We start from the raw sequence: 27,345 nt of genomic DNA, 5'->3' as shown, positions 1-27,345 counted from the left end.
CCACTGCGCCACTGTGCCGCCCTATGTGTTTTCCATCAGGGTCCCGTCTTCACTGCGCGGGTGTGCCCTGATTAACCCTACTGGTTCCCCTTTAGTTTCCAGCAGTCAGCTTTTAAATGCCTTGTTTTTTTACAATGGAAGCACATAGGTCTCTGGGTCTCGCGCTTGCTCACAGCACCGCCCCTTTTGGCTGGAGGAGGGCCCCCTGTGTCTCCTGCTTTCCTTTCTCTTCCAGGACTGTATGGGCTCCTATCACCTTTCCACCCTTTGTCCTTTTTGGATTTGTGAGGGTGATCAGGAAACTTTTTCCCCGGGAAATTGACTTATAAATTAAAGCAAACTCATTGGCCAGAACGGCTGCTTGCCTGGCTCCCTGAATCCGCTGCTCCTCTACATGGGTTTTTATTGATAATGGGAGAGAGTTTTTAAATTCCTCTGACAGAATTACTTCTCTGAGAGTCTCATAGCTGAGTTGTATTTTTAAAACCCTCAGCCATTGGTCAAAAGCCAGTTGCTTACTTCTTTCAAACCTCAGATAAGTTTGATTGGCTTGCTTTTTGAGAGTTCTAAACTTTTGGCAATCGGCTTCGGGTACTAATTCATATGCCCCAAGGATAGCATTTTTGGTCAGTTCATAATTTGATGAACTTTCATCTGGTAACATACCTCATGGGCTTTTCCAGTTAGCTTGCTTTGCAGTAAAAGAGACCACGTCTCAGCTGGCCATTTGAGCTGCCTTGCCAGTTTCTCAAAAGGCACAAAAATTCTTCCACATCTTCCTCATTGAATTTTGGAATCAATTGAGTGATTTTTAACAATCTTTTACCCAGCCCTGAATTATGTTCCTCCATATTGGTCATGCTTTCACTGGGGTTACTCTGTCACCCCCCAGCTAACTCAAGCGGCTTCAACTCTCTTTTTTTGCATTCTTTCTGGAATTTTCTTTCTCTCCCTCTCTCCTGCCTTTCATTTTCTTCATGTTCCTTTGGAAGGCTCTCTCTTTCTCTCTCTCCTGCCTCTGTCTCTCTCTTTCCTCCAATTCAATTTTCCTTTGTTCGAGTTGTATCTTTGCTAGCAGTACCCTCTCTGGGTCTGCTTCTAACACTGTCTCTGCTTCTTCTGATTCAAGGGAAAAATGGTGGGCCACTAGCCTTAGGAGTTCAGACTTCCTAGCATTGATCCCACACTGCTCAGCCATTTTTCTCAACTTCTCCATAGACACTGCTTTTAACTTATCACAAGTTACTTCACCCTGGCTTGGAGAGTTACTCGCTTCAGTTGCAGACATGTTAGTATTCAATCACACACAACCACAAGAAATCCTGTATTGATTTACTGATTTTGATTGGGAACAATTTGGCTTCCCACTTCCAATTTTACTCGTTTGTCTATGGGTAAAATCCCGGACGAGCCCCAAAACATCTGTTACGACCAGGCGAGAAATGTGTCTAGGGGTCTTTTGCTGTCTTTACTTGGTCTTATTGTAACAAGGTTTTGTTTTTAAACACACTGTGTTTTGAGCTCCCCCTTTGTGAATTGTTGTTCACAGCTTTTCAATTATAGGGCAAGGAAATGAGCACAAACAGGTTCTCTTTGGTTTAAAGAAGAAAAGTGAAATTTATTAAACCTTAAACTTAAACTCTAATATGGTTCGCGCCTACGGATTTATGATGTGCCCACACTAGCATGCACATGCGATATACACATGCAGATAGGGACAGAAAAGAGAAGAAGAAAGGATAAGGTGAAACAGTTTGAGGCAATATCTTGTTATGGTGCATCAAGCTCACGGTTTAGTCCTTTTGTAAGTAGTCTCACTTTTGTTAGGGCCCAGTGTTCTTCTTAAACCCTGTTCATGTAGGAGACTTTTCTCCTTTGAGCTTCTTGTGTTTTCACAAGATTCAGTTCCGTGGGAAGGAGATGGGAGCAGGCAGACAGGAGAGGCTGTAATTCTTGCTTCAGTTCCAGGAGCACATGGCGTTCTGAGTTCAAATCCTTTGTTGGAAGTTCAAATCTCAACAGCCAACTAGTCAAGTGACTAAAACTGGTCTGACCACTTCTTCTGTGTATTGGGAAAGCAACAACTGGGTCCCTTTTGTTCCAACACTGCTAGTACTATGCAAATATCCTTCCAGTCAGGGGCTTGCAATTTTAAGTTTTAATGTTCAAGTGGTGAAATCATGTGTGCCTCAGTCTTGGCAGGTGGGGGGTTTGCCTAACATTCTAGACACTTCTTTGGGTCTAAAGAACTGAACTAGTCTTCCCTCAAAGAAAGAAAACTAACAGTGAGTATTACCATCTTTCAGATAGCCATAAATATTTTTAAAATAGGCTAAGTCATAAATATCCCAGATATTGTTGTGGAGTGGTGCAGTGGCTAGCACCGCAGCCTCACAGCTCCAGTGACCCCGGTCCGGTTCTGGGTACTGCCTGTACGGAGTTTGCAAGTTCTCCCTGTGACTGCGTGGGTTTCGTTCGGGTGCTCTGCTTTCCTCCCACATGTCAATGACTTGCAGGTTGATAGGTAAATTGACCATTGTAAAAATTGCCCCTAGTGTAGGTAGGTGGTAGAAGAATTGAGGGAAGGTGGGGATGTGAGAGGGAAAAAATGGGATTAATGTAGGATTAGTATAAATGGGTGGTTGATGGTCGGTGCGGACTCGTTGGGCCAAAGAACCTGTTTCGGTGCTGTATCTCTCTATGACGCTATTATAAGGGTCTGGGAAACTCTCTTCAATATGTATCTCCCCACTTAAAGAGACACAAAGAGGGGGTTCTTGTAGTTGTATACAGAATGTTACATGAGACGATTTAGTAACTTTTATATATTTATTAAAGAATTGAACATGCACTACACTTTAATCAGCCAAGGATACTACAATAGCAAAGAATACTAAGAGGTGTATGTGAGCCGCATGGAAGATGGCAGGATCCCCAAAGACACATTGTACAGCGAGCTCGCCACTGGTATCAGACCCACCGGCCGTCCATGTCTCCGCTATAAAGACGTCTGCAAACGCGACATGAAATCGTGTGACATTGATCACAAGTCGTGGGAGTCAGTTGCCAGCATTCGCCAGAGCTGGCGGGCAGCCATAAAGACGGGGCTAAAATGTGGCGAGTCGAAGAGACTTAGTAGTTGGCAGGAAAAAAGACAGAGGCGCAAGGGGAGAGCCAACTGTGCAACAGCCCCGACAAACAAATTTCTCTGCAGCACCTGTGGAAGAGCCTGTCACTCCAGAATTGGCCTTTATAGCCACTCCAGGCGCTGCTTCACAAACCACTGACCACCTCCAGGCGCATATCCATTGTATCTCGAGATAAGGAGGCCCAAAGAACACATAATCTTATTTCTAAAATAGAATCCAAAAGTTTTACCTTGATAATGTTACAGCAAAATATCTTAGAATACCCATCAAAATTGAAAATAAACTTTTACCTTAAATTCACCGAGAAAGCCATTGGTTGAGAAGCATTGATGAGGAATTCAATACTTCTAGTTTCTTGCTTCAAGACTCTCACGTTTATACTGTTTCTAAGCTATCATCTGACCTATTAGCATGTAGGTGTTACCTTTCTGTGTGTGTTTTTCCTGCTTTTAAGAACCATATATGGCAATATCATTAGCTACCATCTTCACTTAATGTTTTTGCTGGAAATCCCCTGCTCTTGAAGTTGTGAACTTTTATCTGGTCAAAATGTTTATAATTGGGTATATTTAGCATCTGTTTCTGTAAGTACCATTTCATTTTATTATTTTATTATCTTTTTTTATGGTACCTTGAAATCTTCTTTTGAATCAGTCAGTCTGCATCACCAACAGGATCAACTAATTAAGTTTATAGCTACCTCTTACTGGCGTCACACAGGATGTTTCAATGCGTGTCATGTTCTAATTCCATTTTAACAGAAACCTTGAAAGACCTTGAAATTTTTAACTCTACCTTCTTAAAGGGGAATTTCAAAGAGTCTTGAAAACTGACCATTTATTCAATCTTTAATTCTAAAAAGTATAATATATTATTTATATCCAAAGTCTACCTAATTAATCCTGTTATGCTTATGTTTCATCACAAGAGCTCCCAACTGTGTTGGCACTAATCAAACAGAGGCGGCTTCGGTGGATCGGACACATCTGCGGGATGGAAGACAGTAACATACCCAAGGACCTTCTGTACGATGAGGTAGCCGGAGCCAGATGACCAGTGGGGCGCCCAAAGCTCCGCTTCAAGGATGCTTGCAAGCGTGACATGAAGGCCCTAAATGTCAACTATCACACTAGCTGGTGAAAGATAGAAATGATGATACATCTTGTGGACTGATGTGCGCTTTCACGATGACCAGTGGCTACAGCAGCTTCTAATAGACGCCAATGCCAAAAACAACAACTCAGTGTCACTTGGCAGCTTCATGTGTGGCACTTGTGGTAGAACCTGCCTCTCAGGGATTGGCCTTCACAGTCATCAACAAAAGTGTACCAAAAGAGAAGACATCTCACCTAAATGGATTGTTTACCGCGTGTTCATCATTTTTCGTAGATGGAAGGATGCCAACCAACCAGCATATCTTAATTGCAGCCAAAGGTATAACGTCAGGAGTTTTGGTTAACTATATGCATCCATCCCTTCACACCCTGTAGCAATATTATTTGGAATGACTGAGATGGGTTAGGATCTATTTAGAACATATTCTAACATATTCTAATCATATATTCTAACCATTGTTTCAACCATGTACGGCTTTCGAGCAGAGAGATCCACCATTGACACACTGTTCTCCCTTCACCAGCTACAGGAGAAATGCCGTGAACAACAGATGCCCCTCTACATTGCTTTCATAGATCTCACCAAAGCCTTTGACCTCGTCAGCAGACGCGGTCTCTTCAGACTACTAGCAAAGATCGGATGTCCACCAAAGCTACTAAGTATCATCACCTCATTCCATGACAATATGAAAGGCACAATTCAGCATAGCGATGCCTCATCAGACCCCTTTCCTACCCTGAGTGGCGTAAAACAGGACTGTGTTCTCGCACCTACACTGTTTGGGATGTTCTTCTCACTGCTGCTCTCACATGCGTTCAAGTCTTCAGAAGAAGGAATTTTCCTCCACACAAGATCAGATGGCAGGTTGTTCAATCTTGCCCGTCTTAGAGTGAAGAACAACATACGGAAAGCCCTCGTTAGGGAACTCCTCTTTGTTGCCGATGCTGCATTAACATCCCACACAGAAGAGTGTCTGCAGAGACTCATCGACAGGATTGCAGCTGCCTGCAACGAATTTGGCCTAACCATCAGCCTCAAGAAAACGAACATCATGCGACAGGACGTCAGAAATGCTCCATCCATCAATATCAGCGACCACGCTCTGGAAGTGGTACAAGAGTTCACCTACCTAGGCTCAACTATCACCAGTAACCTGTCCCTCGATGCAGAAATCAACAAGTGCATGGGAAAGGCGTCCGCTACTATGTCCAGACTGGCCAAGAGGGTGTGGGAAAATGGCGCACTGACACGGAACACAAAAGTCCAATTGTTTCAAGCCTGTGTCCTCAGTACCTTGCTCTACGGCAGCGAGGCCTGGACAACGTATGTCAGCCAAGAGCGACATCTCAACTCATTCCACCTTTGCTGCCTCTGCAGAATTCTTGGCATCAGGCGGCAGGACCGTATCTCCAACACAGAAGTCCTCGAGGCGGCCAAAATCCCCAGCATATACACCCTACTGAGCCAGCGATGCCTAAGATGGCTTGGCCATGTGAGCCGCCTCGAAGATGGCAGGATCCCCAAGGGCACATTGTACAGCGAGCTTGTCATTGGTATCAGACCCACCGGCCGTCCATGTCGCCGCTTTAAAGACGTCTGCAAATGCGACATGAAGTCCTGTGACATTGACCACAAGTCGTGGGAGTCAGTTGCCAGTGATCGCCAGAGTTGGTGGACAGTCATAAAGGCAGGTCTAAAGAGTGGCGAGTCGAAGAGACTTAGCAGTTGGCAGGAAAAAAGACAGAAGTGCAAGGAGAGAGCCAACTGTGTAACAGCCCCGACAACCAATTTTATCTGCAGTGCCTGTGGAAGAGTCTGTCACTCTAGAATTGGCCTTTATAGCCACTCCAGGCGCTGCTACACAAACCACTGACCACCTCTTGGCACTTACCCATTGTCTCTCGAGACAAGGAGGCCAAAGAAGAAGAAGAAGTTTCAACCATGATTAAAATAACAACTCAGTAATGCTGTCAAGTCTACCAGAAAAATCCATTCAAGTGCACAGACGTCAATTGTGGTTTAAAGCTGCATTTAACACTGACCTAAACAAGGTTGGTGAACAAGGATTTCTTGAATAACCCAAACACAGACTTCAGTAAAGTGGCAATAAAACAGATGCACACTAGCCACAGAATTTCCAAGTAACCAGATTCAAATAATTTCTATCAGCTATTTGTGATACTATCACAATATTAATCCTTCATATTGCACCATGTTTCAATAACAAGGCACTATGGTGTAAGGGGGTATAGCTCAGTGGTAGAGCATTTGACTGCAGATTAAATGGTCCCTGGTTCATATGCAGGTGCTCCCTTGCTCCTGTGTTTCCAGTTCGAACAATGTTGACATGCCCAGGCAGCAAAAAAGTACAAACAGTGGAAGGATTGTTTGGAAATTTGAGCATCGCAAACACCACCTGCCCCACCTGTGGCAGGCAGTATGTGTATCCAGAGTTGGACTATTCAGTCACCTAAGGACCCACAACTCTGGAGTGGAAGAAAGTTGTCCTTGTTCCTGAGGAATTGTCTAAGACATGTACTGGGTGTTGGCATCAACAGCAATTGCTAAGATAAAAACTCAGTAAAATTGAACCAAACCATCATAGAAAATGTATGCTATATCTATCTAGATTATTATAACTTTACATATGCATGGACTTGCTGTCTATCACACTACAGATGCGACACACTGTAATGTAAATTTTGCTGTGACGCTAGACAAAAGTATGAAGAAATAAAGGCACTGATTTGAAATATATAGACAAACTCCGCAGAAACGGAACATACCCACCAAAATGTCTCCAACCTCTTAATTAAGCTGTGAATTAGCTCGCCCAGTGTTTACTTAATTGAGATTCTATAGCCTTAAAGGGACACATATTTGCACTTTAGCAACACAGTAATACATCGGGACTAAAATTCTGGCGAGTAAAATAAATAAAGATTGTGTCTGTCCAAGCCTGTCTGGATATCACTGACCCATGATAACCACATGACTGTTCTTATATTACTGGTTACATACAGTTACCAAAATTCAAACAATGAGAATAATACACTTTGCCCCTCAGTACTGTGCCTCCTCTTTGAGGTCACTTCCACTCCAGGTAACTCTGGCTCTGCATTTACTCTGTGGCCACTGCCACAAATGGTGATTATGGGTCAAGGCCCTACACCTATTCCACTAAAAAAGGTATTAGACGAAACCAGTCACCCATTACGTGTGGCCCAACACTATATGGATATAGTGGCCTGAAAGATTTGTGCAACATATTATTATGTTACTGTCACACTACTTGAATATTACAATGAAACTCCCGCATGTTTCAAATGGGAGCTGTCTGCACCAATCCCATTCCCGCCCAGAAATGCAAATCTGATACAAAGATTTGAACACCCAGTGTTACAGGCTAGATGTTGCATTGCTCTGGCCTGTTACATCTTGTGAAATGGATCACATAGCTTATAATAGACACAAACATCAGCCCTTCAATTATTAAATCTACTTTCGCACCCAGGTTTCTTTCTGCTTCACCTTTAACTATTTCTAAACTATCCATGATAAACCAATTACATCCCTTTTCCTGTCAATGTGAAAAGAAATAACTTGCAGTTATATAATGTCTTGATATCCCAAAGTGCTGCCCACTTAATTAATTTTGAAGTGAGGTCACTGTTGTTCTGTAGGCATATGCAGCAGCCAATTTGCACACAGCAAGGTCCCACAAACAGCAATGACATAAATGACAAGAATCTAATTTGGTGGTGGTGATTGAGGGATAAATGTTGGCCAGGACACTTGTGAACTCTCCTGCTCTTCTTCAAATCATGTTACAGGATCATATATGTCCACCTGAACAGGCAAGACTTGGTTTCCCATTGTTGTATGTTTGATTTGTACGCTGCCACCTTAATATACTTAGTCTAACTTAGAGAGATTCCTGAGTCTTAACAGTACTTTGAACATTAACTCTTCATGACATTATAACTATGTACAGCTTCACACTAGTCTGTGTGACTCCTCTGAAGCCATGCTGCATCTCCCTCCAAGTCTCTCTCACATCATCAAGGTGGGAGGCATTCTTTATACTTTCTCAACATTAACCCTTTCAGACCCTTATACTACATCTCTCCCCAAGTCTTTATACATATATATATATATATATATATATATATTTATACATTCACATATTTATTTTACATATTACCCCATCTCTCTCCAAGTCTCTGATATCACAGATTCAATGTCAGGAGGCTTCACAACTCTCCCTGACGGTGTTGTTGTCAGATATGGAATTCAGTAGTCTTTTGATGAACTCTTGTTTCTTGACTTGGATGGCGTTCATTGAGGTTTGTAGTATCTGGTGCTTTCTGAATTTCAGGTTCAACATCTGGTTCGTCCAAATGTATGACTGATTGACATTTTTGATAAATAGGAATAGGATTCCTGCTGTTTCTTCTTATGGTACATTCTGAAGTTTGTACTAAATAAGGTCGCTGTTGATTCTCACCTCTCTGGACAATTACTCCATCTCTGCCTTTGTCTCATACCCATACATTTTGTTTTTCAGTCAATTTCGGTAGGTTCCTGCTACGGTATTTCCTATTATAATGATAGGCTTGTTGCTTTCAGAAAGATTTTTCTTTGTTTTGAACTCTCTGATAATCCTGGACTTGTAGCCTGGACATAACTTTTTGGGTAGGATTGGAAGTTTTGTTCTAAGCTTCCTTCCCTTCAACTGTTCAGATGGTGCTCATCCGCATAGCAATGGAGTTGTTCTGTGTTTCAGGAGTGCCATTTGAAAATCTTCATTTTCTTTAACAGTGCTTTGATAGTTCTGACTCCTTTCTCAGCTTCAGCATTAGATTGAGGCTATCTAGGGGAACTTGTAAGATGTACAAATCCACAGTTTTCCTCAAAGTGCATGAAGTAGTTGTTTGCAAATTGTGGTTCATTATCGGACACAATCTGGTCAGGTATACCACGTGTTGCAAAGATTTCTTGTAACATTCAAATGACTGCCTCAGTTGTCGTTGTGGACAAACATTTGACCTCAATTCATCTTGAAAAGTAGTCGATAACAATCAAGTAGGATTTTCCATTCAATATGAATAGATCCATCGTCAGACGTTCCCACGGTCTGGTTGGGAATTGTGTCAAGATAAGGAGTTCCCTCTGATCCTGTCTGTGCACAATGCATACCAGGCAATTAGAAATCATTTCTTCTATATCTTTCAATATTCCTGGCCACCACTCTGGAATCAACAGTCTCACCATATACCAGCAAATCATCCACAATAGTAAAGTGTCTTGTGTTCGAAGAAGATTTTCATCCTCTCACTATTGGGACGCTGCTGCAGCCAGGCTTGCTTGCAATATTGGCAGATATAGATGCATTCTTCATCATGCATCTGAGCATGATGAATCTTTTGGAGCTTTTTTGAACTTGCCGCCCATTGTGATGCAGTGAACTGAGAATATGACTCAATTTCATTAATAAAGTTAACATCCTATTGTGTAGGATGGTTGACAGTAGCTCTGGACAATGCATTTGCTCTCGTTTGTTGCTTGCCCTGTACGTATACTGTTATGTACGTGAACCTCATTAGCCTCAACCGGAATCTCTGGATTCATGGAGGCATCCTAGTGAGTTCCTTTTCATCAAGTAAGGAAACTAGGGGTTTGTGATCTGTCTCTATGACAACCTTTCAGATGATGATATAATCTGAGAACTTCTCACAAGCCCATGTGACTGCGAGAGCTTCTTTCTTTATTGCAGGGAAACCCGTCAGTGTCAGACAATGCTCATGACGCGTAATAAACTGGTCTTCGACTTCCACCTGGCTGTTCTTGGAAAAGGACTACGCCTATCTCTGTAGATGAGGCGTCTGCTGCAATTGTGCTTGGCAGTGAGGGTTATAATGTACTAAGATATCCAGTGAAATCAGCATCACCTTGATCCTTTGAAATGCTTGTTTCTGATGTGCATCCCAATACCATGCTTGAGCTTTCCTTAATAGCTGTCGTAAAGGCTCAGTAACTTGCTCTAGATTGGGTAAAAATTTTGCCAACTGATTGACCATTCCAAGGAATCGTTGAAGATCTTGGACAGAAGTAGGAAGTGGGAAGTGACTATTGGCTCTCATCTTTCGTGGTTCTGCCAATATGCCATTTGCTACTGACAACGTGTCCTAAAAAACAAATAGACGTTTTCAAAAACTCACACTTTTCATTAAGTGTTAGGCCTTTGTCTTGTAGACGATTAAAAGCCGCTCTAACCCCCAGGTCATGTTCTTTGATGGATTCACCGTGAGCTAAGATGTCGTCCATATGGCATATTACTCCTTTAAGGCTCTGTAGAATGTTCAATATAGCTCTTTAGAATATTTCTGGTGCTGATGTTATAACAAATGGTAGACGATTAATATAAAATCTTCCGAACAGAGTGATAAAGGTCGTCAATAACCTTGACTTCCTATCCAATGGAACTTGCCAAAAGCAACCAATAGCGTCAAGCTTTGTCAAGACGGTACTTTTGGATAACTTTGCCAAGCTTTGTCCACTAAGGACATCGGATGAACTTGTCTTGCCACAGCCTTATTAAGTTGAGTTAAGTTTACACAAATGTGAAGATTACTATTAGATTTAGGAACTGGAACCATTCCCGAACACCACTCTGTAGGTTCAGTGACAGGAGAAATGACTCCCATCCTGGTCATCTCTTCTAACTGATGTTGGACTTGCTTCATTAGTGGGTGTGATATCTTCCTAGGTGTGAAAAGACATACAGGTTTAGCATCTTTTCACAAAGTAATACTATATTCAGTCTTCAGTCTTCCTAGATCATTAAATGTTTTTGGAAGTGACTCCTAGGTTCTTGTTGCTTAACTTCTTCCACTTTTCTTATAAGCTCTTCTACTTAAGAGAGAGAATTCCTGATTCCTTAGAACATACAATGTTTCCAATATCTGCTTTCCCTTGTACTGGAGTATTGCCTGTAGCTTCCCCTTAACTTCCAGTTCAATCTCTCCAGGGTCATGTAACTGAGTTTCTGTTGGTTGCAGGTAATGCGCTGATAATCATGGTTTTGTCTGATAAGACCGTTACACTTGCTCCAGTATCCAGTTTCCAACTAGTGATATATCTTTTGACATATGTATCTGCAGACCAAAATACCTGATTAGGATCGTTGATCTCGACAAGGAAGTTTTTTGATTTCTCTCCTGATTGAGATTATTCAACTTTGTTAACAACTCTATGCTTGAAAACTTTTTCTTTTAAACTTGTGGGAGTAGAGATTTTACTTTGGCACATTTTCCCAAAATTCTCTATTTTCTTACAGTGGAAGCATTCTGCTTTGTTTGCAGGACATTGTTTGCGCCTGTGGGTCTTTTTGGCAGCACAGCGCTGGCAGGGTTTCTTGGCATCTTGCAATTTGCACCTCTTTTCTGGTGCTTCTTTTACAGCCCTCTGATTAAGGAACTGTACAGTGGCTGGAGGTTTCCTGAACCAAAGTCTTTCTTCACCTCTCAGGACTTCTCTAGTGTTCTTCCAGACCTCTGCTTGTGTCACTTGCTTTGTCCAGGGTGAGGTCTTCTTTAGACTGCAATAATTCTGATAAGGACTCATCAGTAATACCTACTACAATGCAGTCTCTTATTAATTCTGTTTTTAGGTGTCCATACTCACATCCTTCAGCTAGTCTATAAATGTTATTAATAAACTGCTTCACTTGGTTTCTGGACCCTTCTGTTATATCTTGCTCTTTCCAGAATCTTATTGCTCTGCAGATTGAAATGTGGAAGTGAGCAGAAAGGCATGGCACTATGCTTAATGGGAAATATAGCCAAGTTAGGAATAGTAGCTTTGCTGAGTTTTGATTTTAAGTGGCAGAAACCACAATGAAATAGTTAAAAGTAAAGGCAGAGCGTGTGAGACTGTAAAGACTAGCTGACACTAGTAATTGCAAGGACATCTGTTCTTTATGGCCTGATTGTGTGACTCCCTGTGGTTTGGAACAAATGGACTCCTGTGAATCAAATGATGTCCATCCCTGTGTGAGTGATAAGGAGTGCTAGGCCCCTCTTATGTTCGTGAGCTGCCACTACTTGTAGCTGCAGACTGCACGAAACACTCAGGAATGTACACCTAATAGAGATAGCAGGATGCGCCGCAATTACTTGTCACAAGGTAGAAACAGAACTCATGATCAATGTAGGGAGTGAGACCAGAATGTTTATTGATGATTCCTATGCTCTTGCTAATTAGCTTGCTTGTCCGCTTTGTTTTATATTGCTGGTACAAAACAATATTTTATTAGTAACAAGTATGTATTGAGAATGGAGTGTATTGTAACCTCAGTAACAGATGTACTGCATGTCACCACGTGGGTGAAGTCGAATTGTACCGCACTGATTGGTTAAACAAGGAGGTGTTGCATGAATCTTAATGTATAAACAGTAGTACCTGTATCACAAACTTCACTTACTCTGGTGGACCTGACAGACTCTGGGGTGGAGTCAGTCAGCCGGCTAAATGCGCAAATAAAGTAATTGATTTTACCTACACATCAGGCATAGGTGAGCTCTTTGAAAGCTATCCAATTAGTTCCACTTCCTTGTACTTTCCCCATAGTCCTGCAACTTTTTCCCTTCATGTATGCATTCAATTCCTTTTTCAAAGTTACTATTGAGTCTGCTTCCATGACCCTTTCACAGTGCATTCCAGATCATAGTAACTCATTGTGCAAAAATAAATTTCTCAATTCTCATCTCCTCTCACGTTCTTTTGCCCTTACCTTAAATGTGTGTCTTTTGGCTATCGACACTTTACTCTCCAAACATCCCAATTTTGAATACTAAATCATCCCTTGATCTCCTCTGCTTGGAGTGGGGCTGACAGCATAGCTCTGTGGAAAGCTGGCACGGACACAATGAGCCAAATGGCCTCCTCCTGGGCCATAAGTGACTATGACTCTCCACATAACTGAAATCCCTACTTACACCTGCATGGGAAAGGTCGAGATTTCATATATTCATTTTTTTTGAACAGTTAAAAGGTTGTAATTTGGTTATCAGTCTTCCAAAATCTGCATTACAAACAAAACTGAGGAGCCTAAAAAGCAAATCTTGAATGTTTATAACTTGTCAGTAACTCTGAAAGAAAGTGGTTTTTATGCAAACTTTTCTCGAACGGTCTTCCAGATGCTCATTATAAAATAATTCCTCTATAATGGTACAATAGGCTGAAATGGTTTAATTCTGTACCCAAATTCTTATGATTCCTTAACATTCAATTTTGTTTGCTTCCAAATAGCAGGTTCTAATTGGAATATCATGAAGTTTGGAAGTTTAGCAGAAGCGTGGAATAGATAGGTTAAATTCCTCCCTCTCCCTTCCTTTTAATATAGAAAAGCCACTATTTGATCTACAGTTGAGATGTGAGCATGTGTGTAAACATTATTTAATCAACAGTATGTTCCAAAACCTCAGCTTTATTTGAACAGGGTAAAATAGTGTAGATGGGCATTCTGTTACATAAAAGAACATTGTTACTGTAGACTGATGTAACAAATACACAATCTTAAATTATAAGGAATTTCAGTCTCTCTCTGCTAGAGCAACCAGATGTGCATCAATTTCAGCTTCTGAAAGAATCCTGGGGGGGGGGGAAAAAAAGAATTTTTAAGAAAGGTTTTCACGCTAAAGCACATTTTTAGAGATTAAAATTCAAAGATAAATTACGCAAGTAAATTATTCTAATCTTGTGCCGACTTAAAATTTCTAAGCTGCTCAAAGTAAAATTAAAATGTATTTCCAGAATGAAGACTGTAAAGCAAAATACGAAACAAACTAGGAAACTGTATTAATGAAGCAGTTCTCCTGTTTCAAGTTTGACTTCTAAAGTGTGCTTCACCCAAGCGCTAATTACTGGTCCAAATGTCACACCAGAAGAAAGGTATCATTCAGGGATTGGTTAATAGAGTTTTCTTTGGGACTAATTTTCACATTGAGATGGTTAGTAAACAGGCAGTTGTTGGTTGGTCACCCGTTAAGTAGTCCCCTGCCAGAAATGCCTTTGCACCAAAGTCAAATCGGGAGGGACATATACTGGACAGTCAATCGACATCGGCAACTGCCATTTTACCACCTGCACCCAGAGTTTTCAGTTTATTTTTTTTTAAACAAGGTCAGTTTTGTCAGTACTATAAATGTAACACTTTTCCACTTTAAGCGTCTAATCTCAGCATTAATATCCCCTAAGCGTATGTCAAGGCACCCACTCCACTGATCCAGTTATGCGGCTTAAACTCAACTTCAGAGAAGTATTTCTAACTGTATTAGTATGCATTTTTCCCTTTGCTATGATAAGCATTCTTTGGCCTCCGCATAAAATTACCACTTTGTGCTAGTTTACAAATACTGCATACTGTAAGACCAAACCTACTAGCAATTGAGTTTATTCTGAGTAAATAGTTCAAGTGGGCTACTTGTAGCCGTGAAAACAGTTTTAATCCAGAATCCAGTTCAAAACTGGATTCAAACATGGTTTCTATAGATGCAAGGATAGTGTTTTAATCTATTGTACCACCCAGTTTCGTCACTGTGTGACCATAAAGGTGTGATATGCATATATATTTTAAACCAACATCTGTACTAAAAGATTGTATACAAAATGTCATACAAGTAACAAAATCACATCGAAAGATGCATCCCAAAGTAGGAACATCTCAGGGTTCAGAGCTAGCTTCATTTTAAAAGTAAGAACATAAGTGAACAGATTTTATTTTCAATCAGGAGGGCGCGCTTTTACCTGTATTTATGAATATTTATACACCACGACAACAGGAAAAGCACATAGTTACAGAACAAAGTTCCTAAACATTCCTACACAGCTGATTTTAGCTGACTGCACAATGTACTTTAATAAACTGTTTGGCCCACATTCTTGCAAAGATGTTCTCAAATTCCCCTAACATTGAATAAATCACATAAAATGCATTACAGGAGGCAACTCACCATGGAATTAAAAGGTTTAACACTGAAATTAGACAATAATCGTAATTAGGCAGATTTGCTCACTTAGAAAACAAGATAACCTTTACACAGTACTTTATTTGGTTCAGTTGAAAGGGTTTCATTTACCTAAATTTAGGGTTATCCACTGTAACCACCCCTACTTCAATTTCAGAGGGTTTGAAGTCAATGGACAGCACTGTGGACAGGCAGGTTATTGCTGTCTACAACAAAAGAAAATGCATTACTTCAAAAAGAGCAGAACTCTTTTAAAAAAAAACTATTTTACAGCTAATCACAAGCAATGGAAACCACCTTACAGCACATTAAAATAAAAAGGGAAAAATGATAAGGAAATTCAACTTAATTATTAGTTCAAGGATTTAAAACTTTCATACCTCTACAGTTTGTCCATATATCCAGTCAAGCTTTTTCTTAACTTTCTTTTCCAAGAAGCTTGTGGCTTCTGTCTGTTTGACTCCTGCAGCAGTGGCCTTGAAACCACAATAATAACCAGCAGGATCACACTTATAAACCTGAGCACCAAGCTCTTCGTCAACACCTACTAGAATCATACCTGTAAAACAGAACAGTCAAACTGAATTTTTATTTCATACATTTTATGATTGGCCTTTAATAGAATCATAAAAAACTTACAGCACAAAGGAAGGGCATTCAGCTCATCGTGCCCATGCTGTCTCTTTGAAAGATCAGTCATGCTTAGTCCCACCCCCCTGCTTTTTGTCTATAACCCTGTAAGCTCCGCACCCTCAAATACCAGTCCAATTTCCTTTTAAAATTATTTATGGGATCATCTTCTACCACCTTTTCAGGTACAGTGTTCCAGGTCCCAACAACTCTCTTGGGGAGAAAGAGAAATTTCAGGGGAAAAAAATGATTTGATTCTAAATTATTCAAATTTTAAAAGATCTGACTAAACCTTCTCTCAACACAATTTCTCTGTTACAAGAATACAATTCGATCTTTGTCACTTGGAAGCCAATTATGATTATTTACTGTCTTTATAATCTAGTACAAGTATGAATCACACAATGAGAACATTTCTATACTCCTTTAGCAAGAATATTTCTGAAACTAAACTAAATCCTATGAGGATCTGAATTAGCTCAGCACTTTCAGGGTGTATATCATCATCGCAGAGCAACAGGTATCCGCGAGCTTCCTCTCAAATTCTCGATTTAAGAAATGAAAATACTGTAAAAAAAAATGTAACAAGTCAGATTCCTCTATGAATTCTACACTTGCCCATTTTGGGGAAGAACAAATCTAAATGCAGATAAGTCTACATTCTTTCAATACAATAAATCAGTTTAAATTAATGAAGGAATGTTGTTGAAGATCATTTATACATGTCTGTCTGCTGACTTTGAAGACTGACAGTACAGTTGTGTTAATTGCCTCAAACACTGCCTTGTAAATTAATTGCACTTTTCAGCAATTTTGGCCTATCAGGGATTTTCCCCCCCTTTACCATTTTTTCTTCTCTTCCTTTCTGTCTTGAAGAGTGATTTTGTGATCTAACACATACTTATTTGCCCCGTTTCCTGGCACAAGCGGTCATTATTCATGCAGGAGCCTCGACAGTGAATATCGGCTGGCTATTCAATTGTGGGGCATCACAAGCATCCAAATCTCGTTCTCAACCAAAATTGATACGTACAGAATTGCAGCATCAAGCATTGCAGAGCAATCAAGAGTGAGAGTACTGTCCAACATTTATCCCTCACCTAACAGTATTAAATTTGATTATTTAGTCATTACCTCATGCCTATACATGGAACCTGGTTATGAGAAAGTTGGCTGCTGCATTTCCCTAATTACAGGATTTTGTCAGATCCACTCGCCTCCAGACCTCATTACAGCCTTGGTCCAAATATGGACAAGAGGTGAGTTGAGAGCGACTGCCCTTGACATCTAGGCAGTATTTGACCAAGGAGCCCTAAAAAAACTGATGTCAGGGAATCAGGGGAAAACTCTCCACTGATTGGAATTATACCATGACAAAGGAAGGTGCTTGTCGTTGTTGGAGGCCAAACATCTAAGCCCTAGGATATTGCTGCAGGGACGTATACTAGGGACAACCATCTCCAGCTGCTTCAGTGACCTTCCCTTCATAACTCAGAAGCAGGGATGGTCGCAGATGATTGTACAGTGTTCATTACCATTTGCAACTCCTCAGATACTGAAGTAGCCCATGCCCACATGCAGCAAGACCTGGACAATATTCAGGATTGGGCTGATAAGTGGTAAGTAACATTCATGCTAACATCTAACAGATGTTATGCAATGAACATCTCCAACAGAAGAGAATCTAACTACCTCCCCTTGACATTCAACAACATTACCATCAATGAATCCCCCACCATCAACATCCTGGGGGTTAACATTGACCAGAAACTTAACTGGACCAGCCACATAAATACCGTGGCTACATGAGCAGGTCAGAGGCTGGGAATTCTGAAATATGTACCACGCCTTCTAAATCCCCAAAGCCTGTCCACCATCGGCAAGGCAAAAGTCAAGAATATGATGGAATACTCTCCACTTGCCTGGACAAGTGCAGCTCCAACAACACTCAAGAAGCTTGACACTATACAGGACAAAGCAGCCCACTTGATCATCATCCCACCCACTGCCTTAAACATTCACTCTCTCCACTACCTGCGCACAGTGGCAGCAGTGTGTATCATAGACAACATATACTGCAGCATCTCACTGCAGCACTCCTTCAACAGCACCTTCCAAACCCGTGACCTCTATAATCTAGAAGGACAAGGGCAACAGACAGAGAGGAACACCAATTGCAAGTTCCCCTCCAAGCCACACACTATCCTGTCTTGGAACTATATCACTGTTCCTTCATTGTTACTGGGTCATAAACCTGAAACTCCCTTTCTAACAGGACTGTGGGTGTACCTACACCAGAGGGACTGCAGCAGTTCAAGGCGGCGGCTCACCACCTTCTCACGGGCAATTAGGGATGGGCAATATATGCTGGCCTCGTCAGTGACGCTCATGTCCCATGAAAGAATGAAAAAGCACTTTAGGATGTGAAAGTTGCTATATAAATACAACTCCTTTCTTTCTTTAATTCAATATAGAATTGGAAGTAACACTGTTCTCTGTGGCTCAGCTATTCATTACCTTAATCAACTAACCCACTGGAAGAGTCACTAATTTTTTTGTTAAATGCACAACATGGTAACAAACCTTGCAGGAATGAAAGATCACCAAATTTAATAGGTTGATCTTTTCTTAATTAATACCTTTAGGAAAATAATTTGGAAAGACCATCAAAACACATGGATGTGACTTTATAATATGCAAGCACTTGCAAAATATGATTTGAAGAAGAAAACTAATGTTGCATTAATCTTATACTACATATAGAAGTTGCTTACAGCATCCCAGGGGTCTCATTTCAGCGTTCTGTGTGTATACTTGGGAAATGTCTGCAATCCGTTTGCACAACATGTCCACTGGGATATCATAACCATACTTGTACTTCCAGTTTGCAGCTTCATACCGAGCTCTCTGAACCTGGGACCTGCTGTCTGCTGTAAAGAAATAAAAAAGGTGAGAAAGATAGACTTTCAGGAAAAAAAGTGTAAACTACTTAAAGTAATGTTCACAATACTGATTTATATTCATTGTTAGTCTTAGAAACTTGACAGATGAAAGAACATAAAACCATAATAAAGGACACCAGCAAGAGTGAAACAAGCAGAGAAAACTAATCAATCAAGTAGTAGTGTTTAGGTGATGCTGAGTGTGGCATTTAAAAGCCTATGGATTGGAAAAAAAAGCCATTCTGGAATTAAGTGCCTCATCCTGTGGTACTTTGAATCTCTCCTGAACAATGTTCCACTTTTCAATTACTGTTAGGAGTACTTGTTGGACATTACTGTCTAAGTTACCAAGCACAGGATTTGGTCAAAAGTGAGACAGTGTTGATAATAAAAACAGAAAATGGTGGAAACATCTTTCATCATTAACCTGAAACATTAACTATTTCTCTCTCCACATATGCTACTTGACCTGCTGAGTATTTCCAACTTTTTTGTTCCAGATTTTTGGCATATTTTGCTTGTGCATTGGTGCTGATAATATTCTGCTTCTTTTGTTAGCGCGTTAATTTAGAAAACTATCTAAAAACGAAGTAAGATAGTCTAAAGGGAAGGAACTTAATCTGAATGAGTTTGAGAATGAGAAATTTATTACCTGTCATTCCAGTCATTACACATCCTATGTTTTCAGTTATTCTGAACAGATGAGTGACAGTGTTGGCATCCAATAACTTATCCTGAAAAACAGCAAATAGAGCCATTGGATTAAGGATAGTACACAACATAGAACTACATGCTTAAATTAAGCATGTGCACAATTGTTCGGATGATAGTAGAGTTTGAATGCAGAAATGTCTGTCAGTGGTGTTCATCATAGAACCCAAGGCCAGCTGCAGCCCATCTCTCCTGTCATTTGTAGGCCCCAGCAGTCCTGCTGCTCCGTTGGTTCTGTTCATGCCTGCAGGTTCAGGTGTTGTTGTAAGTGAAACTAAGATTAACACTGATTTCTAAGAGTCAATTTTAAGAATCCCAGAGCTTACGTACAACACTCTTCTGATTCAAGATAATCTATAATTGTGTAACTTCTCTGCAAGAGGCAGCAATTTCAACAAACTACATGGGATATCTTTGGGTAGCCGACCCACTAACCAACCTTGATTGTCTCCTAACTGTCTTTCAGGGTAGACAAATTAATTCAATGACCACAAGATTTGCTGGGAACTTAATCTCAGAAGGAGGCTATGTTGAAAATGGCAACTAGAAATTAGCACCGCAGCCTCACAGCTCCAGCGACCCGGGTTCGATTCTGGGTACTGCCTGTGCGGAGTTTGCAAGTTCTCCCTGTGATCGCGTGGGTTTTCGCCGGGTGCTCCTATTTTCTCCCACAGCCAAAGACTTGCAGGATGATAGGTAAATTGGCCATTATAAATTGCCCCTAGTATAGGTAGGTGGTAGGGGAATTGAGGGAAGGTGGGGATGTGAGAGGGTAATGGGATTAATGTAGGATTAGTATAAATGGGTGGTTGATGGTCGGCACAGACTTGGTGGGCCGAAGGGCCTGTTTCAGTGCTGTATCTCTAAATAAAAAAATAAATTGCAGAGCAGCCTATTGGGAGACGCAACACATCAGGATCCGATGAAGGGTGATTGACCTGAAGCACTAATTCTGTTTCTCTCTCCACAGGTGCTGCCTGGCCTGCTGAAAATGTCCAACATTTTCTGTTCCCCCCACCTCCCTACCGGATTGGACATTACAAGCATTGTAATATCAGCTTTTATTGCAGAGAAAGGAAATAGCAATACATCTCCAAGTTTAAAACAAATATTCTTCGGTAAGACAGCAGTATGAGAATTAGAAGGTATGCTAGCGCAAACACATCAAAATTAACCAATGTGAGAATACAGAAGAAAACATGCATGTCAATATGTTAAATACTGAAACAAGATATTAAGACAGGCGACCAAAAAGCTTGGTCAAAGAGGTAGGTTTTAAGGAGTGTCTTAAAGGAAGAGAGAAATGGAGAGGTTTAGGGAGGGAATTCCAGAGCTTGGAGCCTAGGCAGCTGAAGGCACCTTGATGAACAGATGGGGCTATGGTTGAACATCTCATCTGAAATTCAGAACTTCTGCACTAACGGTCAGCTGAAATTATGGACTGAAGTGTTGTCCTGGAGCTTTAACATACTTCTGACTCAGAGATGAGACTGCTACCATTCAGCTAAACTGACACTGATGAAAAGTTTTAGTCAGTCAGTGTTTAAAAAAAAATGACTAATCCAGAACTGTATTTGAGACATCAGACACAACAAAATACAAACAATTCAACAATATCCACTGTTGGAATTACAGATCATAGGTTTTATTGTTTTTTTTTTACTATTTTAGAAAGCAGTGAATCATAGAATCAGACAAATCATAGAAACTTAGGACACAGGAGACAGCTATTCAGCCCATCATGTCTGTGCTGGCTGAAAAAGAACTTTCCCAATTTCCAACTCTTGGTCTATAGTCTTGTAGTTTGCAACATGTCAAGTGCATATCCAAGGATGTTTTTGCTTTTAAATGCGATGAGGGGTTCTGCCTCTATCAACCTTGAAAGCAATGAGTTCTAAACCCCCATCACCCTCCGAGTGAAAAAAATTCTCAACCCCCCTTTAATCCTACTACGAATTACTTCAAATTCATGCCGCCTGATAGTGACCTCTCTGCTAAGGGAAATAGGTTCCTCCTATCCACTCTATCGAGGCCCCTCATAATTTTATACACGTCAACTAAATCTCCTCTCAGCCACCTGTGTGCGGAGTTTGCAAGTTCTCCCTGTGACCGTGTGGATTTCCGCCGGGTGCTCCAGTTTCCTCTCACAGCCATAGACTTGCAGGTTGATAGGTAAATTGGCCATTGTAAATTGCCCCTAGTGTAGGTAGGAGAATGGTGGGGATGTGGTAGGGAATATGGGGTTAATGTAGGATTAGTATAAAATGGGTGGTTGTTGGTCGGCACAGACTCGGTGGGCCGTTGGGCCTGTTTCAGTACTGTATCTCTAAATAAAACAAAATAAATAAATGACAATTTCATGGTTGCTTTTTTATAGATCCCTCCTTTTCGTTTCCAGACTTTACCATCTGAATACAAATTTTCAAATTTCCGTGTAGGGATTTGAACCGTGTAGTTAATACAACTGGTGTATTTCGCAACAGTGTCTTATTTTGACTGGTACTTGGCCAGTTACACCATCTAAAGTCCTCCCAGCACTCTTTTCCATCACTGGCACATAAGGTACTTCAGTTTATACTCACCGGTACTTTCTTTTGTGTAACTATTACAGCACAGTCCTTTCCACGTACAGCGACTGAAGTGAGGCCCCCCTGGTTTATAGCCTTAAAAGCGTATTCTGCAAAAAAAAAATTGCCTTAGACATAGATGACATTCAAACCCAAGTCGAATTCGTTTTGCTTTAATATGATTTACTGCGATGCATCTCATTCTGTAAACTTAACTCAAGTTTTTACGATCACAGAGTCATTGATAACATTTATCAGATGTTGAACATCTCAGCAAGTTACTGTCCAGACATCGGCAGCAAGAGCTGCCCCGGTCCCCCACGCCGGTCTCCCCGGGCCCTCCTGCCACCGCTGGGTGGGGGATGGGATCTGGGATGACTGAGCAGTTGCAGCTCGGGTGCTGTCAGCGTTATGCCGGCCAGGCCGTCGGTGCAGCACTCACTCACCTACTTGGTATAACCTTCCCTCCGGGGAGAAGATGGTGATGTGACGGTCAAAGCCAGCGCTCGATCCCCGGGACATTCTGACAAAGAAGCCGAACCAAAGACCAACAACATGCAAGATCACGGCTCAGCAGCCGGAACTGATCCCCGGCTGACAGGATATACCGTGTAAGGCCTCCTCTGCTCCGGAAGCACTAGTGGTGTGACAATCAAACCGTTTAGGCTTGTGGCCTTCTGAAGAAGACCCAAAACGTTAACTCTGCTTCTCTTTCCACAGATGCTGTCAGACCTGCTGAGTGGTTCCAGCATTTCTTGTTTTTATTTCAGATTTCCAGCATCCGCAGTATTTTGCTTTTATATTATTATTATCGGCTTGTAGCCTGTGCAGGTTGGAGTAGGAATGTTGCTGACACCTTCATCCTACAGCAGGTTGCCACTAGTAAGGATAAGTGGTTTGTCCAAATCAAATACTCAAGAGTAAAATACTGTGGATATTGGACATCCGAAATAAAAACTGAAAGTGCTGGAAATACTCAACAGGTTTGACGGCATGTGAGAAACAGGTTGATGTTTCAGGTCTGTGACCTTGAAATGTCATCAACCTGAAACATTAACTCTGTTTCTCTCCTCACAGATGCTGTCAGATCTGCTGAGTATTTCCAGCACTTTTTGTTTTTGTCTTTCTCAAGCCTGATAATACATTTAGATTCATATTCAGAACGCATTGAATGAGCATGATTGATTCAAATGTTTTTCTTCATCTTTTTTGAATATTTTCATTTATTAGTTATAAAAGTATTGGAGATGGGGTAAAGTGTGTAACTGAAAGTCAAGAATCATCCAATTGGATGACAAAGACCCTGTTGGCCTTCCAATTGATATGTGGACACAGTGCATCGTGAGGATGGATGTGTTGGATGGAGGGGTGCAGCAGTAAGAGGCAGGAGATCACGTGATGAAACCTCCAGGAATATGTCCAACCAGTGTTGGTAACCCTAAGCTATGCCAGGTGTAAACTCACCAGATGGTCCTCCTATAGGAGCCTATCAGTATATTGTTAACTTAGTATATCTCCTGTGGTTTCTTTTGGAATCTTCTTTAAAATGGGGAACATATCTGCTCACCAATGCTCAGTTTGGGTTCCACTAGTGCCACTCAGCTGCAGACCGCATTAGAGTCTTGGTCCAAACATGGACAAAGAAACAGCTGTATTCCAGAGGTAAAGAGAGTGAGTACCCTTGACATCAAGCCAGCATTTGATCAAGTGTGGCACTAAGGAGTCCTAGTAAAATTTAAGTCAATGGTGATCGGGGAAAGCTTTCCACTAGTTGGAGTCATACCTAGCACAAAGGAAGATGGTTGTGGTTGTTGGGAGGGCAATCATCTCATCTCCTGAACATCGCTGCAGGAATTCCTCAGGCAGTATCCTCTGCTCAATCATCTTCAGCTGCTTCATCAATGACCTTCCCACCACCATAAGGTCAGAAGTGGGGATGTTCGATGATTGCACAGTGTTCAGTTCCATTTGCAATTCCTCAGCCAATGAAGAAGTCCGTGCCTGCATGCAGCAAAACCTGGACAACTTTCTAGGCTTGTGCTGCTAATTGGCAAGTAAAATTGGCATCACAGAAGTGCCAGGCAATGACCATCTGCAAGACAAGAGAGTCTAATCACCTCCCCTTGACATTCAATGGCATTACCATTGTCAAATCTGTCATGCACGGAAGGAGCCGTGATGAAATAATGAGATGGAAGAATTATGAATTTAAAAAAATCAAATGTTAAACAAAATCACAAGAACATGGACACTTATACGCAGTCAAAATGGAGTAGTGGGCATGTGACCCCTCCTATACAGGAAATCCACAAAGTCATCTGCAAGGACAAGGCTTGTTAACCTTGTCTGAAATAGCTCTGGGGTGAACACCTTCGAAATTGAAAGGAGCTACTGCATAATAATGACTCTGATCGACATGAATGGATTAACAGAAGATGCTGGAGACAGTCTAGCTCATAGCCAAGCCAAGATGAATAAGATGTGAAGCAACAAGATCATAACAGAATGATTCCCATTCAAACATCGAATGATGGCCATGATTATCATATATTGGCCCATTGTATGGTCTCAACAGGGGAGAGGGCTATGCATCTCCTAACAAAATGTGAGAGGTTTTTACCTTAAAAGGTAGCTCTCTAGAGAGAGAGCGAGGGGAAGATCAAGCCAACATCATAGAAAGCCTGTGAGAAGGATCCAGCACAAGAGAGGAGCTTTGCTGACCAAGAACAGCAGAGACATCACAAAGTGACTTTGAGACTAACCATCTGAGAAGGTAAAAAAACTACACACCACCAGCTTTGGGCTGTATTACAACCACTAGAGCTCTACAATACCTCTGCAAGTTCAAGACTGCAAATAATCAGGCCTGCAACTTTTTAAAAGAAAGACATTTCCTCCCAAGAAGACTCAATTACCTTCTGTAAACCATGAACACTTATCTCACTTGGGACTTTTAACTACCTCTTACCCTTTTTTCCCTATTTATCTATTCTTGTGTATGTATGTGTGGGTGAATGTGTGTGAATGTAATTTGCTTTTATTACCTATGAGAAAATCTGTCATTTGTCTGTTTATTTGACCCTCAAGACACTCAGGGGCTAAAGCATCATTTCTACAAAATACGATTGTGGTCAGTTGGGAGGTGAACAGTGGGAACCATCCACACCCCTTACCACCTGTCCGTAACAAATCCCACAGCATAAACATCCTGGTGTCAGCATTGACCAGAAACTTAACTGGACCAGCCACATAAATAGTGTGGCTACAAGAGCAGATAAGAGGTTGGGTATTCTGCAGCAAGGAATTCACCTCCTGTCTCCCTAAGCCTTTTCACAAGGCACAAGTCAGGAGTGTGATGGAATACTCTCCACTTGTCTGCATGAGTGCAGCTGCAACAACACTCAAGATGCTCAATACCATCCAGGACAAAGCAGTCTACTTCAGTGGCAGCTCATCCACCACCTTAAACATTCACTCCCTCCATCACTGGCACACCGTGATTGCAGTGTATACCATCTATACGATACACTGCAGCAACCTGCCAAGGCTTCTTTGAAGCACCACCCATGCATATAATCTCTAGCACAAAGAAGGGTCCCCTTTGATCTTACTTTTCACTCCACTCCTCATTTGATAGATCACCTTCCACCATTTCTGTCTCTTCAAACAAAAGGGGCAGAGTTTCTAGAGTGTGTTCTGGAGAATTTTCTACATCAGTATGTTTCCAGTCCAATGGGGATGGAGGCATTGCTGGATCTGGTTCTGGGGGAATGAGGTGGGTCAAGTGAAACAAGTGTCAGTGGGGGAACGTTTAGGGGACAGTGACCAGAGCATCATGAGGTTTAGGTTGGCTATGGAAAAGGACAAGGGGCAATCCAGAGTAAAAATAATTAATTGGGGGAAAGCCAACTTCAATGTCAATTGGAATCTAAGATTGGCAGGCAAAACTGTAACTGAACAATGAGCTGCCCTTAAAGTGGAGATAGTTCAGGTACAGACAAGGTGCATTCCCTGAGGGGGAAAGGCAGAGAAAACAAATGCAGAGCTCACTGGACGATGAAAGAGCTAGAGAGTAAGATGAAGCAGAAAAAGGGTGCATATGAAAGATGTCAGGTTGATAATACAATTGAGAACCAGGTAGAATACAGAAGGTTCAGAGGGAAGTGAAAAACAAATGAGAAGCAAAGAGAGAGTATGAGAAGAGACTAGCAGCTAACATAAAAGGGAATCCAAAAGTTTTCTATAGGATATAAATAGTAAAATGGTGGTAAAAGGAGGAGTGGGGCCAATTAGGGAACTAAATGGGGATTTATGCATGGAGTTATGGCATGGTTGAGATATTAAATGAGTACTTTGTATCTGTCTTTACCAAGGAAGAAGATGCCACCCAAGTCATAGTGAAAGAGCAGGCAGTTGAGACACTGAATGGGCTAAAAATTGATAAAACAGAAGGCATTAGCTAGCCTGGCTGTACTTAAAGTTGATAAGTCACCAAGACTGGATGAGATGCATCCAAGAATACTGAGGGAAGTAAGGGAGGAAATTACAGAGGCATTGGCCAAAATCTTCCAATCCCCCTTAGATACAGGGGTGGTACCAGAGGATTGGTGAATTACAAATATTACACCCTTATTCAAAAAAAAGTGTAAGGATAAGCCCAGCAGCCACAGGCCAGTCAGTTTAACCTTGGTGGTGGCAAAGCTTTTAGAAATGATAATTCGGGTTACCATTAACAGGTCACTTAGACAAATGTGGATTAATTAAGGAAAGCCAGCATGGATTTATTACGGGTAAATTGTGTTTAACTAACTTGATTGTGTTTTTTGATGAGGTAACAGAAAGGGTTGATGAGGATCATGCAGTTAATGTGGTGTACATGGACTTCCAAAAGGCATTTGATAAAGTGCTACATAACAGGCTTGTTAGCAAAGTTGGAGCCAATGGAATAAAAGGGACAGTAGCAGTGTGGATACAAAATTGGATGAGTGACAGGAAATAGAGAGTAGTGGTGAACGGTTATTTTTCGAACTGGAGGAAGGTATATAGAGCAGTTCCCCAGGGGTAGGTGTTAGGATCCCTGCTTTTCCTGATATATATGAATGACCTAGACTTGGGTGTATAGGGCACAATTTCAAAATTTGTGGCTGACACAAAACTTGGAAATATTGCGAACTGTGAGGAAGACAGTCATAAACTTCAG

General features: G+C 41.3%; 1 protein-coding gene and 1 non-coding gene across 3 annotated transcripts; one reads left to right on the top strand and one right to left on the bottom strand.

The window, feature by feature from the left end:
• Positions 1–6,507: 6,507 nt before the first annotated feature.
• trnac-gca (transfer RNA cysteine (anticodon GCA)) lies at positions 6,508–6,579 on the top strand. The gene has a single exon. It is a non-coding gene; the product is annotated as a tRNA-Cys (tRNA).
• Positions 6,580–13,739: 7,160 nt separating this feature from the next.
• On the bottom strand, positions 13,740–22,767 carry psma6a (proteasome 20S subunit alpha 6a). 2 transcript variants are annotated; one of them, XM_068039275.1, is made up of 7 exons: positions 22,592–22,767; positions 22,161–22,255; positions 19,520–19,601; positions 18,700–18,852; positions 15,676–15,854; positions 15,407–15,501; positions 13,740–13,919 (listed from the first exon to the last, which is right to left on the bottom strand). In XM_068039275.1, the coding sequence occupies exons 1-7, from the start codon at positions 22,665–22,667 to the stop codon at positions 13,862–13,864; spliced, it is 738 nt and encodes a 245-aa protein (XP_067895376.1). In that variant the 5' UTR covers positions 22,668–22,767; the 3' UTR covers positions 13,740–13,861. The 2 variants fall into 2 exon arrangements, with proteins under 2 accessions (XP_067895376.1, XP_067895375.1); XM_068039274.1 differs by having other exon boundaries at positions 18,700–18,855; positions 22,592–22,766.
• Positions 22,768–27,345: the final 4,578 nt, after the last annotated feature.

Source organism: Heterodontus francisci, chromosome 9, assembly GCF_036365525.1.
Source record: "Heterodontus francisci isolate sHetFra1 chromosome 9, sHetFra1.hap1, whole genome shotgun sequence".
Taxonomy (NCBI): domain Eukaryota; kingdom Metazoa; phylum Chordata; class Chondrichthyes; order Heterodontiformes; family Heterodontidae; genus Heterodontus; species Heterodontus francisci.
Note: the sequence above shows the minus strand (reverse complement) of the source record. Positions and strands in the feature narration are given on the sequence as shown.

Coding starts and splice junctions, on each gene's coding strand:
- psma6a (XM_068039274.1), bottom strand. CDS start 22,667: ATGTCCCGGGGATCGAGCGCTGGCTTTGACCGTCACATCACCATCTTC. Junction 18,856..19,519: donor TGTAATGACTGGAATGACAG/GTAATAAATTTC, acceptor ATTTCTTTACAG/CAGACAGCAGGTCCCAGGTT. Junction 15,855..18,699: donor AATGAGACCCCTGGGATGCT/GTAAGCAACTTC, acceptor TCTGTTTTACAG/GTATGATTCTAGTAGGTGTT.